General features: G+C 34.5%; 1 protein-coding gene across 1 annotated transcript in view; it reads left to right on the plus strand.

Annotated features, from left to right (window-relative positions):
- Positions 1-19047, plus strand: part of NDUFS4 (NADH:ubiquinone oxidoreductase subunit S4) — a 47443-nt gene extending 28396 nt beyond the window's left edge. Inside the window, 3 exon segments of the mRNA NM_001245255.2 lie at positions 11333-11505; positions 15018-15091; positions 18841-19047. Coding sequence (NP_001232184.1) covers positions 11333-11505; positions 15018-15091; positions 18841-18944 — 351 coding nt within the window. The 3' untranslated portion in view covers positions 18945-19047.
- The last annotated feature ends 1861 nt before the right edge of the window (positions 19048-20908 follow it).

A 20908-nucleotide genomic window follows, 5' to 3' on the forward strand; every position in this document is an offset into this window, starting at 1 on the left:
CTTTATCTGTCTTCTAAGAGCAATAAATATTGCTATATTACTAAAATTCCGTTGAAGATACTTCTGGTGTTCAGTTTAGAAAACTACATTTTGCAGGTAGCTCAGAACCCTGTATAAAGTGATAGGATCATTGTATCCATGAGGGCAATTTCAACCTCATTCCTGTGTAGGTTTATTTTGGGTTTAGGCTTGGGTAAAGTATTTGCATTTCTTTGGTGTGAGGGTCTTTTCTTTTGGTACATAGTAGTGGCTCTCTCTGCTGGCTGTTGGAAGGAGGAGTGTTTGCTATTGAGGTTTCACAACCCTTCTGAATGTCAATTTTGTCTGGGCTTCCTTCATACAGCATTATTGTGCAAAACTTTCAAGGCTTTGATCTAGAACACTTGGTCAAAGTATATTTTTTGAAATGTATGTAGGTTTTTTTTTTTCCTTGTATGTATGTATGTAGGTTTCTTTTCCTTTCATTACATAGTATTTAATTTTCTGTGAAAGAATAATGCTTTTGAAGAGTTTGCTGTGATGGCTGCTCAGAACAAATTAAAGGGCCATCACTGTGTTGTGTTTAGTTTCCAAAGGGTAAGTCAGCATCTAAACACCTAATTGGTTTTGGAAGTCTAAATATGCAAATCATGTTTCTAATCTGGTAGAAAGGATAAAAGTAAGTCATAGATACAACCAAGTAATCAACAGGAATAAGAAATAACTTCATTTTTTGGAGCTGTTTTATTCAATAGTTTTTTCTCTTTAAAGGAGGGTATGTCCTTGTTCTCATTAAACAGTTATGTTATCTGAACCTTTTCTAAAACCCAAGTTAGTGTCCCATGTTATGAAATATTACTGTAGATGGCATGAATTCTTTTTGTGTTGTCAGGAATAGTGAATAAAGGTCCTGTACATTGCTAGTTCTTCTGTGTATTCAAGTGGGTCTTTCTGCATTTCTGTAGTACTAAGTTTTATACTTAAACCACAAATCCTAGCCTAAGAAAAGCTAGAAAACCACAAATCCTAAGTTCCTTGTACAGACATGAAAGCTGCTTCTAGTCATGAAGTTCTAGCTGAATCATTTTATCAAGTCAAAAGGGAAAAGCTTTCCTTGTCTGGAAAATCTGGTAATTTCGTGGGAATCCTTGAATATCTCGGTCATGGTGCAAGAGAGCCTGGGGCTTCTTCAGTGCTTTCTGACTCTACTCATATCATCAATGATGGAATCAGTTTTTCAAATTATTGATGGCATGTTTGTGATGTATCTTTAAGTACTTTCAGGTCTCTTTTATCATACTGGCAAAGTTAACCTGTATTAAGTGGAGAGATGGACCATGGAGAGAGCATCTGATTGTCAGAACCAGAGTTTTAATATGTCATTTAGTTCTTGTGCTGTGAAACACGCGCTGTAGAGAAATTGCTTAGTCTCTTGTGTATCTTTTTTGGCTTACTCAGTTCTACTTACTCTAAGTTTAAAGCAAAAGAAATTCTTTGCTAATGGGAAAATAACTTTTATCCTATTACCTGTTGCCCTGAAAACTTGGTTAACAGGTGATAAGAAGCTGAGCTATAAGGAATTTCTACAAAATGTTGGTAAGACATACCAAAGACAGTAAGTATTTTTAAAAGATGTTCTAATTGTGTTCCAGATATTTCTGAAAAATTATGATTGATAGTAATTCAGATTAAAATTTCTGCAGAAGTTGTTGATTTTACTTATCAGTTCATTTTCTGGATGTGCACATGAATTCACATATGAAAATAAGCAACTGTTTTCCTGTGTAGGCAAACATCATCTGTATAAATCATGTATTTGAAGTTCTTACTGAGTATCATATTAACCAGGCAGAAGCTGGTTTAAGATAAGTATTGTAGCTTGCACTAATGCTTTATTTTTTATTCTTCTGGTTTGTATTTTTATTTAGGACCACATTTTTGTTGATTTGTTTTTGACTCTATTTGAAAGCATTCTTGCATCAACTCATTCTGCATCTGTTGAGTCAGAAGTTGAATATCTTCTCTCTACTGTCTGGTTCCAATACAAATTCTTACTTTTTAATCACCACTGAGTAAACACAGTTGTACATTGTATTCTCCTTAGATTTTTTCCCCCACAAAAATACAAAAGTGAAACACATTAGTGTTTCAAGTTGATTTTATTTGATGATGGATTTCGCTCTATTTTATTAGAAAGTATAAGACCATGATTTCTGTCCTGTAAGTAAAGGCCAAGCATATAAAGGCCAAAGCACTAATTACAAGAATGGACTTCTAGAGATAACTTGTTAAACCAGCTGTGAAGTAGTACTGATATGTTCAGCTTTTTTAGAGAGAGATTTTTGAAACTTTCCATTTTAATTAGCTATATAGGTAAATGTAAAGAAACCTATTTTTTCCAATGGTATTAACGTGTATTTTATTGATAACATTGAAACAGCTGAAGCCCCATCAACTCTTTCTATCCCCAGGAAGCAATGAGTGTGCTACTGTTAGAAAAGAACCTTCTAAAACACAGTTAAGGTTTAAAAGCTATATGCACTAATTAACAAAATGCAGTGAACATTTAAGCTGTTAATAGCTGCAACATCCCTGATGCATAGACCTTCAATATGCTAACACTGCATAACAGTTCTCTATTGTGCATCTCTTTAATGAGGGTAACTGTGTCAGTTCTTTTCTTGCTTCACTACCTGCTGTGTATGGAAATTATGTACACTATTTAGCACTTCCTTTCAACTTCTAAAGTGCATGCATATTACACAGAAGCATTACATCCTGCATTAGGGTAAGGGGCAGCTTTTAACAGGTCTGATTTCCTTGTTGTTTCTGAAGTGCAACTTTTCTTCTTCTAAAAAGCATGCACTAACAGGGATTTTGCTCTAAATTTGCATTTCTTGATTGGGGATTTTCTTCTGTTTTTCTCTCATGTCTCACACCACTTGTAACTGTATGGGCAAAGATTTATTACAGAAATAATTTTCTCTATAAAAGAGATGTGAAGAATAGAGAACATGCATCACAATTAAGGCAGACATTGGTTGAATTTGTTGATACTCTTAGCAGCAGATGAAGTAGTGTGATAGAACTGTCAAGCTAAACTTTAAAAACTACTTTTTGCGTTTTTTTACCCTCACCTTTGATGAGCACCGTTATCTTTAATAAACAGAAGCATAAATAGTTTACTTATTTTTAAGCCTTTAAGTTAAATTCTGCTTCATAGCTACAATTCAAGAGGGAATTAATTAATTGGTAGTTGTGAGGTGAAAGGAAAAGAACAGTAGCAAATGCATGACAGTGAGATTTAAATTTTAGTATTCTTTGCTCTAGCTTCCAGCTCTAGGACATTGTTGGTTAGTTAAAACTGACTTCACAATTAATGTTTCATACACTCTAGTTACAATCTTTCTTATTATTTCATCATAAAAAAAATCTTACCAGAGTTATCACTTCCTAAGATGTTGCAGTACATCCAAATGTGTACTCAGCAGCTGAGACCTTAGAATATTTGCTGTCCAGGTTAGATGAGGAATTGACCACGGTGTTCCTGCCTCACAGTAGCAATTCCACTACCTGTGTGTAAGCAGTTTCCTAGTTCCTGCAGGCTCTGAATGTTTTGCTCCCTTGAGTCTTTTGCAGCTTCAGTGGTTAAGGGAGCTTTGAGAAGAGCCACATATTTAAGATCAATTGAAAGCCTTTCTGAAAGCTGAAGATTATGAAACAACTGGTACCTGAATTTGGGAACTCTACTGAGGCCTTATTTGGAAATTTTCTTAAATGGTACTTCAAAGGAAGCGTTGTAAAGTTTTCAGATGGACATAAAGAAGATCATAATTTTTAATTTTCTTATTCCTGAAGAACAGTAACATTAAAAAAATAATTTAAGTCGTATGGTAATGGTTTATTTTGTAAATACACTTAACTTTTAGTGAAAGTTAAAAGTAGTACTTTATTAAAATGGTATCAGAAACACACAAAAAATGCAGAAATTATTTCCAGTGCACAAAATAGCCTGAATTTTGGCTTTCACTTCAGATATGAAGACATCATCCTGAACTGCTGGTTAAGGCTCTTGGTGTCCATGATCAAAATTGCATTTTATAGACTATAAATCATCGGTAATGAATAATTCACCAAGATAGTATTAAAATACTGTGTTTAACTTTGCAAGACAATCTGCTGTACTGTGACTTATGCTAGGATTGTATTATATATACTTCAAACTGAATAAATTATGTTTCAAAAACATGCCATCACTAAACTACAAGTAAACTGCAATATGCTATTTATTTAATAGTATATATAAAATTGAACTAACTGGGGGAATAGGTACAAAATTCTTTATCCTAGGTAGTGTTTATCTTCTAGTACTTCTGTCTGCTTTCTTTCAAAGCTTTTCCTGCTTGTTCTCTTGTTTTCCACTGATAGTGTCTGTAAGAGTAGTTGCTTATGGTAATACAGCAGGGAAATGTTACCATAATGTAAATTACCCTAAGATAGATCCAATTATTTCAACTGTTTGGCTACCCACTTTCATTTTCCAAATGCAGGTAAACTAAAAAAATCTACTTGGATTTGAAAGTCCGTCATCTAAAAATCTAAAAATGTAGCTGTAGTTTTATTCTTCATTAATTGCTTTTCTTGCATGTTTTGTAATCTGAGCGTTGTGAATTTCTAGTAAAGTGCTTGAAATCCATGCACTGTAGAAAGCTGTCTTTTTAAAAGGCCTCACAAAAAGACCTAGCCACTTATCTATGCATGCAAGCAAATGATTTGCTTACATATGGTTTGGATGAGTTCTAGATAGTATACTTTCTCTAAATATTTTTGTGTTAGAATAAAAAGTAATTTGCAAGATCTTCTGTAATTCATATGTTTGTCTGTCTTGTTCAAGATAATCATGCTCTTTGTCATTTTGTCAGTTTGAAGAACATTACATCTACACTGAATTCTCTTACGAGTACTAGTAGCAACATCAATCTATTTTTATGAAATACACTCTTTGCCCCTGACTGCCCCCACTTTACCTCTATTTAATAATGAGTTTCTTAATGTAGATATATAGGGAAACCAAAGTGTAAACCTAGTTATTTGATTTCCTTTCTTTTTAACATCTTTTTATTTATCCAGACAATATCTACACAGCTAAGATATACTGTTACAGGAAAAAATAGAGTATTTATAAAAAATACATTTTTGTTTCTTGGCCGAAAAATGATGCTGAACAAGAAATAATCTGTCTATGCTAAAAGTGGAACTTAGGTGTTTCAAGTGTTTCATTTTAAAATTTGTAAAATGTTGTTTACTTGTCTATCAGAATGCAGACTAAATGGTTGGTATTTTTTGCAAGTGTGTCAAGAAAAATGCCTCTTTGTTTTGAGTCTTGTCAGGGTACTGAGAAGTGCAAATCGTAGATTTTTGTTTTTCTTTTCAGTGTTGTAGTTTAAACTAACAAAAGACAACTCATCATCTTTTCCCATAACTTGCCAGTAATCACTTTTATAAATACAAATTCTTTGTGACTTTTGGAGGAGATGTGAGTAGAAAATTTGGGAATGCATTCCAGACTTCAAGTGAAGTGTTTTAAAGACATGAAAAAAGGGCAGGTGAGAAGGATGTGTTCTACTTATTTTTGTGAAGTCATGTTCCAGTCTTTATTCCCATTTGCTCTTTCCTAGTGTTTTTCTCAAATCACAGGTTCAAAGAGTTTTGTGGTTTAATGGTGTGTGGAATGTGTTATGCATTTTATTTGTAGTATCTCATACAAGGAAGTCTAGAGTAATATTAAGCATGTAGAATATTGGGAAAGAGCCATTGGAGCAGGACAACAGGGAAGTTTTCAAGGAGTTTTTGCAACTGCAGTGAATGCTCCGGCGTCATGGTTGCTATAGTATTGTCTCAGCGATGAAATACAAACTGGTGAATAGAAATGCTGAAGATACCAGTGCTTATTTTGGATGCTGACACTTCCTTTGCATAATGGCAGTCAGCAATCTAAAAAGTATTATAGTGGACTTTACTTGATTCCAGTAATGTGACAGTTTCTGCTTCTGTTAGACCTACTTTTCTGCATTTTGAGTTTCTCTTCAGTTTTTTACAAAACTGCTTGTGAAAAGAGATTTTCTTTAAATGGATGCTTTCATGAAATCTTTGTTATTATCAAATTATGTTTTCTGTTCACGATGTTTGGTTTTCTTTTTAAAAATGCAATTCTTTGGGTGCCTTTTTCAGCTTCTTTATTAATCATTCTGCAGGATGGCTACATGGGAGAACCATGTTGTTCACCATTTACTGTGATAATGCAAAATGATTGTGAAGTCTGAAAGAAAACTGTATCCTGTGTTATACAAAGTTTCCTAAGGGCAAATATGCTTTTTCTCATTTTTTGTTTGTAGCTGTTAGATAAATGTTGTCTGACCATGTTTAGTTCATTCTGATCCATTTTTCCGTTTGCAGTTTACATAGCAGGTTCTGTTCTCTTGCATTTCCTTCAAAAATATTGTATTGAAATGTAGAAACATAAATGTTCTGATCCTGACTTACAGTTAAGCTGCTGAGCACATTAAATAAAAAACTCTTTTCACAGCAGCTACTTTGTGGGTATTATGCAAGATGTTCTGTGCTTTGCTATAACAACTTCTAAATAAAGTGAATTGCAACATGGATTTATAGCAAAACTTTACGTAGTTAGTCTGGTAAAACATGTTGGAGGTGGGGAAAGAGAGCAAGCTATTGTAAACTCTTATAAAAAGTACAGAAGACTTCTACTTTCCATTCTAACAAGTGTAAAACTATTGAGGTTAAGTAGGTGGGGCAACCGGAAGTAATTGCTAAGGCCAGTGGCATTTTTGTGGTTTAATAAAGGCAGAAGGTAATTATTCAGTTTTTATTTAAGTGAAATGATGCCAAAAAGGAGGTTCCTGTGGAGCAGCTGCACTCCTTCAGTGTTACCCTAATTTACCACAGACACAACTGTCACAAATAGAACTTTTAAACTTGATATATAGCCACGAAAGTAAGGAGCCCTTTGTCTGGAATGCATGCAGAAGAACTGCCTTATACAAATCAACCGGCAGATGACGGACAATGATGAAAATTTGATTCTTTGAAGTCATAATGGTCATTGAAATGTGTGAAATTCTGGTATTGAAAAGAGAGCGGCTAGCAAGACTCTAAATCCTGGGTGGTTGCTGGAAGCTTGCTGGGAGGTTTTTCTCTGTTTTGACATCAACTTCCCATTGCTTGTTCCCTGTTTCCTTTATTAAAAAAAAAAAAAAAAAAGAAAAAGAAAAAAAAAAGGAAGGAGCGCTAAACTGTAGGTAGTTAATATAAGCTATGTACAGTTTCTGTCTTCATGGTGAAGGAGATGCCGTAGAAGAAAGATAACACCTTTATGTACACCTGACCCATCTATTCAAAACCGTTTGTTTTCAGAGCTACTTTCAATCATTTTGTCTCTCTCCATTAATTAGAGAGTTCCATTTCTTGTTCCCATTGGAATTTCTGCTATTAATGGAGTACTTAAAAGAAGGAAATTCTCGTTTCCTTAAAAAGTCATCTTCATGCTGAATAGTGCTTTCATTGACACTGCCTCTGTGAATCAGTTTTTCTTACTGCTGCATGGCACATTTCGTTTGTTACTATCCTTTCCTGAACAGCTTTAGCAGGCTTTCCACCATGGCAAACATTCTTAAGTAATGTAAGTTGTAATAACCCCTATGTTTTTAAGAAATTTTATGTGATTTCCACCATTTAAAAAAAAAGGGTTTTGTCCCTTTGAGCTTATTCCAAGAAGAGACAAAATGCCTCCAAATTAGTATTAAAATTTTCTTGAGTTACCAAAAAAAAACCAAAAAACCCCCAAAAAACAAACAAACAAAAAACCAAAAACCAACAAAAAAAAAATCAGAGTTTACTATTCAAATAACATCTATTAAGGAAACCAGACTGTCAGAATGTGCCTTTAAGCTGGCAGTCTGTTTTAAAAATGTGAAACAGGATTATTAATTTTTAGATTTTTAGTAAACCTGTACAGTTCAATTCTCAAGTCTTTTATATTGTAATCTAATATCGTTAAGATTTTCAATGCTGAACACCTCACTAGTATCTTAAATTGCTAATACAGCAAAATTAAGGAACACTTAAAAAAAAAAGATACTAATGTGAAACCAGCTGTCAAAAATATCTTTGTTTTTGGAAAGTTGGTTCACAGGTAGTTTCAATGAGAACTTAAACTCAGAACAAAGCACTGAAGACCCAGCAAAGAGTTCAACCCAATGCAGCATAGCTCTTTTCAAGTATTATATTGTTTTAATGGCATCTTGGAGCGGGAGCTTTAGCCCATTGAAATGTCGCTTAAAGGACAGGTTCTTCTGTCACTAGCTGGAGCTTTGTGGATGAAATGATCACAATAGAGTGTTGTAATGCATTTTAAAACGGTAAGAAATCAGTTTGTCTAGACTAAGAGTGCGCCTACAGGGAATAGGAATCTTAGAGCTTCTGTGCTCTTTAGGTGTCAAGTATGTGATAGATGCCAAGCCTTTTTATTCCATATCTTTGGCAACAGCTCAGCTATGCTACAGTACCTTACGTGTCTACAGCAAGCAAAAATCAGTGATTTTATGTCAGGACAACTTGAGCTTCAGCAACCAGAAACTCATTGTCCTAACAACTGTCTGTTCAATTGCCAGCTTTTAAAATGGGGAAGATATCAATAAATGATTGCTAGAAGGCATGGAAACTCTAGCTATAATGAATGTTAGTATGGAGAGCTAGCAACACCATGTAGATATTTCAGTTTTGGAAAGCAGGCAGGTTTTAATTTTCAGTTTGAAGAGATTTTTATGGGATTAATCCTATATTATTAGTGAAATAACCTTGATTTAGAGCCAACTGAGTGCTGAAAAACATGGCTTGAAGGGTTTGTCTGGGGTTTTCATTTTGCTTTCATCCAGATAAACAAGCCTAGGCATTTCTTTACTATGTTAATCTCAGAAATACAGCATTTACTGATTTTAACACTCTTTTTAGATGGTGTTCTGTATGCACTGTGTAACATTTTTATGATTTTCTTGTGTTAAGTCTTCAAAAGAGAAAATAGTATGTGTCCATAATGTTATATAATGTAGTATCTTTACTTTAGTAGTTCCAGATTATCCTGAAAGAATTCAAAAACTTCTAAATCTGAAGCATAAAATTCATAATTCAGATTTACAAGTTGCTGAGAGTAATAATAGTAAAAAAATAATTCTGAGCTATTTTAAATTTTATGTCTGAAAGTATTTGATGATAGCTACCCCAGCATTTTTGCACATACCATATTATTAAAGAGCAGAAAAATAATTTTTTTGTGACTATTACTGCATTTTCTCATGTTTGTTAAATACAGAAATAAAGGTTAGTATTTCAACCTATTCACATAAATAAGCAAGCTGAAACATTGAATCCCTGCCAGACTTTACTGCAGGTGAAAACTCCTTTTTGTTAAACAAAGCACTTTGCCAATTCAAATTAGAAAAATTTAAGCAAATTCCTTCCAAAACTGCAGCTTAAGCTTCAGCAGTGAGAAGTGCCAGTCTGTCAGAAGGTATTTTTACATAGGTGTTGCAACATTCCAGGAGCTGGTACTGCTTCACTTTCATATCACTGCTTAACTCATATTAAAAATAAGCATGACTTGGTCCTAATGAAAGCATTTATAATTGAATTAAGATACTTCAACTTTTTTCTATGGTAGTTTGGGTAAAAATGTCAGAAGTTGGAAAGCTAGTGTGGATTGTTGTTTGTTGCCCCTGCTGTCCTAGTTGTAAATGTAAGTCAAATGCTTTAAACTTCTTCCCTTTTATAGTTTTGAGGGACTGATCTCCCAAATTTTGTAAAATAAAATTGGAAATGAGAACTGCAGCTTTTCAAAGGATGGTCTGGTGACTGCATCAGGAAGTTTCAAGTTTGCCACGAAGGAAAGTCCCATAAAGTTAGTAGGTACATTTATGTAAAATGACAGTGTTCTATTTAAAGTTCTCATTTAGTTCAAATCATGGCAATAGTGTCAAGATAAGTTCAGTGTACCCAAAGTTTTGCTGCAGTTTTCTGATTTTGACTAGTTTACTACTTGTGCCTGGAGGGAGGGGAGGGGAGGGGAGAGGAGGGGAGAAGGGAGAAGGGAGACTGAGGAGCTCCCACTGGCCTTTTAAGTATGTAAGGAACAGGAGTAGTTTAACCTCCTTAGAGATTGATTTGATGTTTGATTTCAGTCTTTGCTAGGGTGAACTGACAGGTTAATTTTGCATAATTACTGTTTAGTTTTTAGCAAAAATGTTCACTTTAATTATCTCAGATGTTGCTGAGGGTAATTTTTCATAGCAATTCTTGTGAGGTTTTTCCGTATCTTACACTTTATTAATGTCAGTTAATATTTTTAGGCTGGTTTGAAGGATTTATCTTTGTTAGGTTTATTTTGAAGGTTTATCCCTCCCTAGTAGAGGACGGCATCCTATTATTGATTATGTACAATGTTACAAATATTTTATTTTTTTGAAGTTTGGACTCTCCTAAATAATTTTGTCCTTCACAAATATACTGAAGAATGTTATCAGCATCAAGTGTCCCTCTCTTGATCTTGAACATCAACAAAATAACTGACTGTCAAATGCTGAGTCATAACTGCAAACATGACGAGGTTGAATGGCTAGAGAGATAAGAGCTAAATTCTAGCACCTTCTCTGTACTCTCAAACAATCAGTAGCATATTGTGCAAAAGATACTACCTTCTGCTTCCTCCTTCATCCTAAAGATAGCTTCTTGAGTCACTGTAAGTGTTGGTGTCACTTAACAATATACATAGTTAAGCCCAAGGGAAAGCACTTACACTGCAGCACATACTTGGCTAGCAAGTATTTTGGTGAATAGGTCTTGTTCATATTTTGGAATTTGTCAATGTTTCAGTCAGCACTCTAATATTTTCCTGAAGGAAGAAAGTGTTTGCACTTTTCCTCATTTGCTTTAGCTGGTACAAGTTGAAGCAGTCCTGACTTTGCAGCTGTGGACAGAGGAGAAAGGGGGGAAATGTCCTTTTTGTGCCTCCTCTGGCTCTAGCTGTTTTGATGGGAGATGAGCAAGTTTACATAACTGATCCGAGCAAAATCTAACTCAGCCAGGGGAAGCATAGTAATAGCAGCCCTAACATGTATCACCTTCATTTGTGTTCAGCTGAAATCATAATATATTTTTCTAATTTTTTTGCTTTTGTAACTTTAAAAATAAAGCATGAATTTATGTATAAAGCATAAGCAGTATTATTTTATGAGTCTCTTCTGAATCCTTTTTTGACAAGTCACATTATGTTTTTTTTTAGGATATCACTACTTTAACTGGTGTTCCAGATGAGCACATCAAAACCAGAAAAGTTCACATTTTTGTTCCAGCACGTAATGCAATGCAGTCAGGAGCTAACAATACAAAGAAATGGAAGATGGAATTTGATAACAGGGAGCGCTGGGAGAACCCTTTAATGGGCTGGGCATCTACGTGAGTACTTACTGAATTTGAAAACACTTTTCTTCTATATTTGGCTCTCTCTAGTAATTGAATTTGAAATATTAAGTTATTTCTACCTGTAAATCTGATTGTATTATAACAGTACTTACAGTAAGTGGTTTGGTTTGTTTATTGTATTATTTGTAATCTGTTAAGTTTAAAAGCAGATTTTTAAAGGTCACAACGTCATCTGGAAAAGTTCGAAAAAGATGTTAACAACCACACATTTAAATTATTACAATGTGGGAATGTTATTGTGTGGCAGCATCAGGACCAGAAGGTCATTAGTTGCATAAAGGAGTTAATCATTCTCAGCTCTCGGTTGCATCTTTTAAACAAAAACAATACTTCCAGATTTTTTTTTTTTATCCTGAGGATCTAAAATGAGGAGTCATAACTAATAAAAAAACCACAAGAAGCCCAGCTACTTAAAATATTATTCTATTTATTAAAGTATTGTCAATATTAGCGCTAAAATATTTTAAATACACTAAAAATCCAGATAGGTACTACTCTTAGGTAAATATACTGTAATTCGGAGATGTAATTACAACTTGTATGCATCTAATTTTTAATTATTTTTTTTTCCTCATATGAATTCAATACCTACATTTCACAGTGTGGTTAAAATTCCTGTAGACTCTGAGAACTATACCAGCAATTCCTCTGACAATGTTGTAATTTTGATTTGGAGCTGTCTCCTTTCAGGCATATTCAGAATAGTTAATTATTAGACATAAACCAAAATCAACCACTAGAGATTATTTTTCAAACTTCAGAAAGAATACAATGTGTACTGAAAGTATCTGGCTACGATCATATAAGCACTTATCATTAGAGAATACAAAATTTTATGAAAAAAACTGTAAAACCTTAAACATTAAATAATTTCAGGCTGAATTTTTTGAGATGTATTAACATTCTAAATCCAGTCACAGAAATTATTTTTTTATATATAGAACATAAATGTATCCAGAAATTTAGTTCAAAGTAACTCTGAAATTTATTTTGAAGTAACTCTGAAATTGAGTCTTCCTGTTGCATTGATTTCTCATGAAAATTTGAGAAGGCTTTACATATATTTTTATTTTAGGGTAGGGAAAGGAATTTCTCATAGGTTAGCAAGCTCCAGGTAGGATAAAAAAAAAGTGTTCTGTTGAGATTCAATGCTAGTAGGTTAAAGGTTTTGTAAGTGAGTTTGCATCCATTAATTTTTAAGGCGTTCTTGTAAAAACTCTTAGTGAACACTTTGGTTACCATTCAACATCCAAAAATACCTGAGAAGAGTTTCTTGTCTTGAGATTTAATTTCTGCAAAGAACATTTCTTATACAGTTTTACTTTTGAATATTGTAATGGGATTAGTGGGTAAGAGCTCTCTAGGGCCTACATATTAAAGCCCTTTTTTCTCTGAACTCAATATACTTGAGTATATTGGAAAGACCTGTAGGTCTTTCCTATATTTCTGTCATTTCTTTCATATATTTCAGTCTTATTTGGGGCTAGAATTTTTTTTGCACTTGTTGTTTCTTGACTGTTTGGGCTTTTTTTTCCATGAAAATTTTCCAGTTATAGATCTAAGTAAAATGGGCCCATGACATTGTTTTTTTTTTTTGTAATTAGGAGGTTTCATTATGAGAATGCCTAAATACATTTCTTGGGTACACCTTGTAATATAAAGCTGTCAACAAAGAAATATGGGGAAGTGCGAAGTTTTCATTGTATGAGATCTCATAGGAGAACAAAATGCAGAATCCTAATTTTCAGTGATTGATAGAACAATTGGTGGTAGGCATAGGAAATTCTGCAACACTGGTACTGCTGACACTATCAGGATGTCATACTGGACATCCTGTTTTTTTCATCCTGTTTTGGATATTCTGAAATCCAGTTTTCTCACACAGTTCATTTATGGAAATAAATCAGAAATCTGTTTAGATTGAATGAAAAATGATTCCACATTAAACAGAAACAATAATTTCTGCACATTTCTCATTTTCCAGCTGTCTCTGTCCTGGAAGGCTTTTGCCATATTTGCAGTACAGAACAGGCACTGGTCCCTCACCACACTTCAGTTCTAAAGTTTCTTTGTTCCTTTTTAGCAGTGTTGAAAAGATTTTTCCAACCCCAATTATGGAAGAGAATAATGATAACCAGAAGTTGTCACTACATTGCAGTACACTGGGGCCACTTGATTCTCCACTGGTCATGTCATCAACTAATTCTTAGTTTTTAATTCACTTGCCTGCTGTTATAAGAAAAATCTTTAAATATCTTTAAGAGAGCTTATCACAGTGGCCTGCAAAAGTGTATTTTCTGTCTTTATCCTGGTTTGTTTGTTTGTTGTGTGTTTTTTTTGTTTGTTTGTTTCTGATTTTTTTATTGGGGAATATATTGGATATATAGTGAACTCCATTTTTCCATGTGTACATCAGATAAAATTACATTGTCTTTGCTGGAAGCGAGATTCCCCCTTTTCCCCTCCCCCTTCTCCAGTCACAGGCTTTGCCCTTTATTGTAGAGAGTTCAGTGTATCTTCAGTCTTTTTTCTTCATTTATCCTTCTAGCTTCAAAAGGAGAACAGTTGAGAGGCAGCTCCTTCAATAGTTTGTTGCAATTTGGTCTTGTCTTTCCAGTTGTCTCCCAGGCTCATAGGCAGTGTTGTCACAGGGAGGTTTTATCTATCTTTGTGTTGCTACAGCCAGTATCTAATTTCTTTAAGAGTTAGCACTCTGCTTTTTTTTTTTATCCTTTGTCATTGCTCTTAAATTGAGTTTTTATAGCAACAAATAAGGCAGTTTTTTGTTTTTACTGAGAATTTAATTTGTTTCAAAAACCTCTATGGTATTTTATTCATGCAGTTGAGGAATAGCTGGTCATCTAAAACTAACCACTATGTAATTAGTTGGCTAGCAGTTAGCATTTTGGAGCTTTATTTTCAGTTGTGGCCTGTGATCTGCTTGCTGTATAGGAATAAATTGTGGGGGTCATGTGACCTCAGCCAAAGCAGAACTTTAAGTATTTTTTTAATATACTTTTCAGTTTCTGGTTAATTCCTTCTCTACTCACTTCAGTATTCTGTTCTTTTCTGTCCGAGATCATTCCTTGCCTAGCTGTTCTACAGACACTTGGTCTCCTTGAAATGTTCAGAATTACCTTAGACCTCCTGATCTTACAAAAAGAAAGGGATTTTACAGATTTAAAGAGTCTCACAGAGCAATTACTATAACCTCAGCAAGTGGTTAGACGTTGTGTGTCTGACAACCCAATTTATTTTTGCGAGTAGTTGTGAAGGAAGTCTAACACTCTGAAAGAGTAAAACAGTACTTTGCAGAAATTAAGTGTTGACCCTGAAAATAATCTTTAGAAGTCTGTTGAATGGTTTCTGAGTTGGCATACTGCAGTGAGCTGTATAATACAGCATTTGATTTAACATTTGAGATACAGATACAATTTTTCTTCTATTTCCAGTATGCCTAAAAATTGTCATCTGATTACTTACAGAGCTGATCCTTTATCCAACATGGTTCTTACTTTCTCTACTAAAGAAGATGCCATTGCTTTTGCTGAAAAAAATGGTACGTATTGTATGTATGGGCTATGAGAAGTTAATCCTTTCATAGGCAATCTTGATCTCAAAGTATTAACAACAGAATAAGTACAGGATAAAGTACCTTCCCTCTGTGCTGCAGAGTTGTTAGACTAGTGTTCTACATGGGGAGGAGGAAAATGGGAAAGGGGGATATTTCCAGGAGTGCTGAATGCGTTGCATTTAGACTTTCCACTCTCTAGAAAGGTGTTTCAGGTGTTTCTGTTCTTTGTGTCCTGTCACTGGTCACCAGAGGGGAGATCAGCACATCCCCTCGCTGCTCCCCATGAGGAGCCTGTAGATTTAGGATGTTGTGCCTAGCTCTGCCCAGCATTAGAGTCTAAACACATATACTCGATTCTTACTTATGAAAAAGACAGTAGAAAAGCCAGTATAATTACTTAATAATTATTAAGCCAATGTCTTATCAGAGGGAATGTATCTGTAAACTTACTTAGTTAGGCTTGTATTTCCTGACAGAATGATGGTACCACAAACAGTACCCATAATCTCAGTGTTTTGACTATTCGGCAGCCCTTTTTTTCTGAAATGTTAGCGTGAATTTTTTGCTGCTTTCTTTTCTTTTTCTTTTTTTCTTATTTTAAATAAACTCAAATTTCCTTAAAAAGTTAAGCTTGATGCTTAGTCCCTATGGATGTGAAGATGATTAATTATATTGAGATAAAGCCAGGAATAATGCACATGAAGTGTAAGGTTCTTCGGAAGTCTTCCCTGTGGTGTGCAGCTTTCAACTATATTTAGTCTGGTATAAATAGTAAAATTCCTTGGTCAGACCAAATTATGCAAAGTTGTTAGATGGTTGATATTGTGCACCACAAACGTGGTAAGTCCATTAACCTGTCCATCTAAGAAACTAAACCATTTAATGTTTAATTTATTTTCACTTTTTAATAGTAAAAGCTAGAATCTAGCTGTCTGTTTCTCTTTAAATGGAATTTTTTTTGGCTTAGTAGTACTAATTTTATTGAAAAATAGGTTCTATTACATAAGAAATTAATAAGATCACATTTGCATTGGATAATTATGCAATTTTATTAGTGTATTTTACTGTTTTATGAACAAATGAAATTTAGGAGAATTTGGCATTTATGCTTCTGTATCGTTCATGTTATTTCTTGAACAATTCAGCATACAGGAAAAAAAATTAATGTAATGACCTGCTTATGTCATCTCTTTGTAGATGTTGTATTTTGTCTTTTCAAAATGCAGAGTCAAGTAAAATGCCTTTGTTCAGTGTAGAAAGTTGATGCCTTCAATGAGTTAGAAATTACTCCATTGTGCATGGAACCAGCTAAACTAAGGCTATGACTTGGTATTAATATTAGCAGTTCACTATTCACTTAGCTTGTACTCTTAATTTTACCATAACTGAGATGCACCAAACTTTTCTGTAGATACTGGCTGGCCTAACTTTTAATTTCATTTTTTATTTATGTATATGTTATGTGCATAATATTTTCTGTAGTGTTAGCTTCAATATCATGTGTAGCTAGAAATACAATTTTTTTATTACTTAGTTCTGCTTTTTAAAAGACATTAGAAATTTAGGCACACTTTTACACTGGAAGTTAACATGACGTTAGCTTCATGACCAAGACAGTATTGAGACATACCTAAGTCTAGGAACACAAGTAACTATGTCTTTCTGTTCCTCTTGTATGTACCACACAAATTTTCCATGACAGAATTCCTTAAGAACCTGGAATGTAATTTCTGAAAATTCTAGATAGTGCAGGTTATTTTGGTACAGTTAGTAAACTTAAGAGTTCTTTCTCACCTAAGAACTTAAGGAGAGCAGATGTCTTTCTGCCTGCCCCATCTGATGTGTTTTCTAATGTCAGAACAGCAGCACTGGATACAGTAACAGGAGATATTGCTGTCCAAAGTATTACAGCTGAGGATGGTCTTGAGTTCTAGGCAAGGAGGTAACATTTTTAACTGGAGGAAATGAAAAAATTATGACTGTTCCCCTAACTTTGTCGTCTTGTCTGAATCACTGAAGCAGTTGTTTAAAAACATACAGCTTAAGTAGCAAGGATTTTTTTTCTACTCCACAGTAACCTTTAGTCAGGTGGTGAGGGTGTTCTTCCAGAGAAGGTGAAATCTGCTTTCTGTCTACGTGGCTTGTATGGCAGGGCTTTGGGCAAGAGGAACTTCCCCCAACATTCTGGTGTTTTTATAAAAGTGACCTCTGCTCTCTGTCATGAACACCTCAAAGTGCTGGTCTGAAGGAGTCTGTTCCAAAGTGTGGAACCTAATCACATATGGTGGCCTCTTACAATCATTAGTTAGATGTAACTGACTTTATGCATTTTGGCTATCTGTGGCAGTGCAAGTCATTGTGCTGGCAGTTGCAAATCTCTTTTAGAGGCACTCGGCCCCTCTCCATCTGGTGTATAAAAAGATGAAGCAATACTTTGGGGCTGTAGATTCCATTCCAGCAGCCAAGTGTCTCAATGTTAGGTGTTACAGAGCTGAATGTTGCAATACTGAAGTCTGTCTCTGGATCTAGTTCTGGCTGTTTACTCAAGCCTATATTTTTTAATCAGAACAGGAGGCAAAAATCAATGTTTTCACAGATGGAAAGAATATGTTTTTAAAATCTCTGTTCAGTGTTTCTTACAGAGAATAGTTAATTTGGAAATTAACACAGGTTGAAACTAATAAACATGAAGAAAATGTTTGTGTGACATTTGTGAATAAGCAAAATTGATGTGGTGACATGACAGCTTATGTATCTTAGAGAATATTTTGATGTGTAGCTGTATCTTGACTGTTTACTGTGAGCACCTTAAGTATAAAAATTCAGATATATATTAAGCATTTTAGGGCTTGCAACTTTCAGTTTTAAAACTAAGGAAGAAAAGTACTGTCTTATGAGTATCACTTAAAACTGCATATTTAACCACTTCTGGCTTCAACAGAAGTATCTCAACTTTGAGTGAAATATTGCAGCTAAAGAGACCAAACTTTGGAGTACTGAGTGCTGCCCTGGCAACTTTCCAGGCACCTGGAGGCTGCAATCAATTTGCATTTTGATTTACATAAACACTAATGTCTCCACCTCCTCTTTTCTGACATTTTTAAGCATTTCTCTTGCTTAACTATCACATAATTTACTTGTCTTCTATCACTTCATTCCCTTTTCTTTTTGCTCCTAATTTTTTATATTCTTACAAAAAATGTTAAGTATTAAGCTCCTTTCTAATGTTGAAGTTTTTTCTTTGCTTTTTGGTTTATTTTTGGTTCTCCTACTTTTCTTTCTTATTAGCTTTTCAAGGTGTCCATTGTCTCCCAGCCTTTGAGATTGATCTTTTGTGTGTTGTTTTACGGCATGTGTTTTCTTACCTTCTTTGTTTCCTGTGCCAACATACAGAGAGTCTTAGTGCTTCTGTGTGCTATGGAATTGTGGAGCCATGAACTTACAGGACAGTCAGTCTTCCCTCAGCAGTCTTCCCTGTTGAGCTTTTCATTGATGACTGTCAAGTTTTTTGCATGGAGGTCTGTAGTATGGTCAGGTCTTCCATCTCACAGAATGGTAATTTGCCACATGGCATTTCATTAGTCTTTCTTGCCAACTAAAAAGGAACAATTAGTGGGTGCTTACATTTAAAAAACATATTAAAACTTTTATGTTGCATCTGCTGTATATTGTATGCTGAGAATATAATTCTTGCTGTTTCTTGTCTCACCCTGCCATTACCCCATAACCTCTAGGCTGGAGTTATGATGTTGAAGAGAAGAAGATGCCAAAACCTAAATCCAAGTCTTATGGTGCAAATTTTTCTTGGAACAAAAGAACAAGAGTATCTACAAAATAGGTTGGCATTGGGGGTGTGACTGTGAATAAAGTCAGCTGTGTTGTATTTATAGTTCATGTATAATACATCTCTTAATCTCCTAATAAAGTTGACCTTTAAACTACAGATGCATCTTGTGATGTCTATTTAAAATGGTTTTCATGTCTCCAATTGAGCCTGTTACAAACTTCCCTATAAATAGAGGAGATTTGAAGTGTTCATACTTCTAAAAACCTGCTGTACTAGGAATCTGTCAAAAGGAATGTTTGAAATCAGCTGCAACTTTAGAGGTTATGATTGATCTTTGATGGTAATTTTGTATCTACTATCCTGTTTAAACTTCTGAACTTTTATAAGTTCAGTAAGTTTTGCATAGACAAAGTCTTTCAATAAAAGCTGGGTTTTTTCTTTCTATACAAGAGAGTGTTGGCAGTTGAAGAGCAAAGGGTGGATATAACTCAAGACTCTTCTGTATAAATCCATATTACATAATTCTTTTTTGCTGAAATTAATACTGTCATTATCCCAGAAGCATTTATGACTGGAATAGAAGGCACTGGGTTTTGTTTTGCTTATGGAGTAGGTTTAGTCTGGAAGATTAAGATTGTACTTGTTTCTCTGTGATGTTCTTGAAAAGTGAAACTAAGCCAGTTGAACATTCACAAATGAAATGAGAATACTTGAGCGCTTCACACAGTATCAGCATATACTAATTGCATAATTACAGTTCTGGGTATTTTATTGCAGGTTACATGTTTATCTGAATTGAGGTTTCCTGTTGCTTAACAGGAGATATGGCGATAGCATCTCAGCCTTAACAGCAAGTATATATTCTAAGCTCAATTTGTCTTAAATGTTATTGAACTATAGTTTTAAAAAGGCATAATGTTATATTTGAAATCTCTGTTTATATATCATTGGCTGTTGCTTTATGTGCTTTAACTTAAGTTATGGCATTGGTACATGATCAGTAAAAGGTTTTACAAATGGAGGGGTTGTACACCTTTCTCCTATGCAACTGAAAGTTTTATACCAGCTGTCACAAAAGATACAGTTGAAACAGCTCTCTCCACGTAGATCTAAGTAATGGTGTGAGTGCTGTGTTAGATTTTAACAAAAAGAAGGCATAAAACTGTCTTGTATTGCCCAGGTTTTATTATTTTATGGTTGTATATTCTTGTTTCAGTTTTAACCAGCTCCCTATATGCTGGCTAGCATTCATGTAAAGCATTGGTTCTGACCCAGTTTCATCATAATCAGCCAGTTGGATGAAGTTGCTATTTTCCTATGACAGACAAAAACTGTTATTCCAATTCATCTTCTGTTGAATTTTGAATGCTGCATTTTGCAGTGGAGCCTGAAGTCCTTCAGGAGCACCAAAGTGCACCAAACTGGAATCACGGCCACAATCTACTGCATCTCTTTGTATTCCAGTTCAGCGTAATATGCTCATCTTACTAACAAGACACTAAAAAGAAAAGCCATTCATTGGAGTTTTTTTCTTCTGTTTCTTCTGAGTAAAGAGCAGCAAGTTCTTAATTTAATGATCTTCAAGCTTTATCAGATTATCAAAATGAGAAATCCACAGGTATGTAATGCAGCAGAGACACAGCTTGGTTTTTGAAATGACATGGTCCATGCAATTGACTGATTAGTGTTAGATACCTAACATTCTCTTTGAACACGTAATTCATGAAATTGCTGTCTTTTAATTTATACTTCTCATAACTGGAACCAGTTTCACATGAAGCACAGTTTCTTACTTCTTTGTTTCTCCTGGAAAGATAATGCAAATACTTAGAAAGAGAATTTGATAAATCCCCTTCCGTTTCTAAAGAAGAAATCTTTTTGTTTGTTTCTTTGTTTATGATTGTGTATAATTCATGCCACCTTGAAGTTTTTAAAGTTGTGTTTGAGCCCTGATCTTCTTTTCCTTTGATCATTTTCCTAGGACTTGGATTTTTTGATCCTATTGCATGGTTTAG

This window comes from Taeniopygia guttata, chromosome Z, assembly GCF_048771995.1.
Source record: "Taeniopygia guttata chromosome Z, bTaeGut7.mat, whole genome shotgun sequence".
In the NCBI taxonomy this organism is placed as follows: domain Eukaryota; kingdom Metazoa; phylum Chordata; class Aves; order Passeriformes; family Estrildidae; genus Taeniopygia; species Taeniopygia guttata.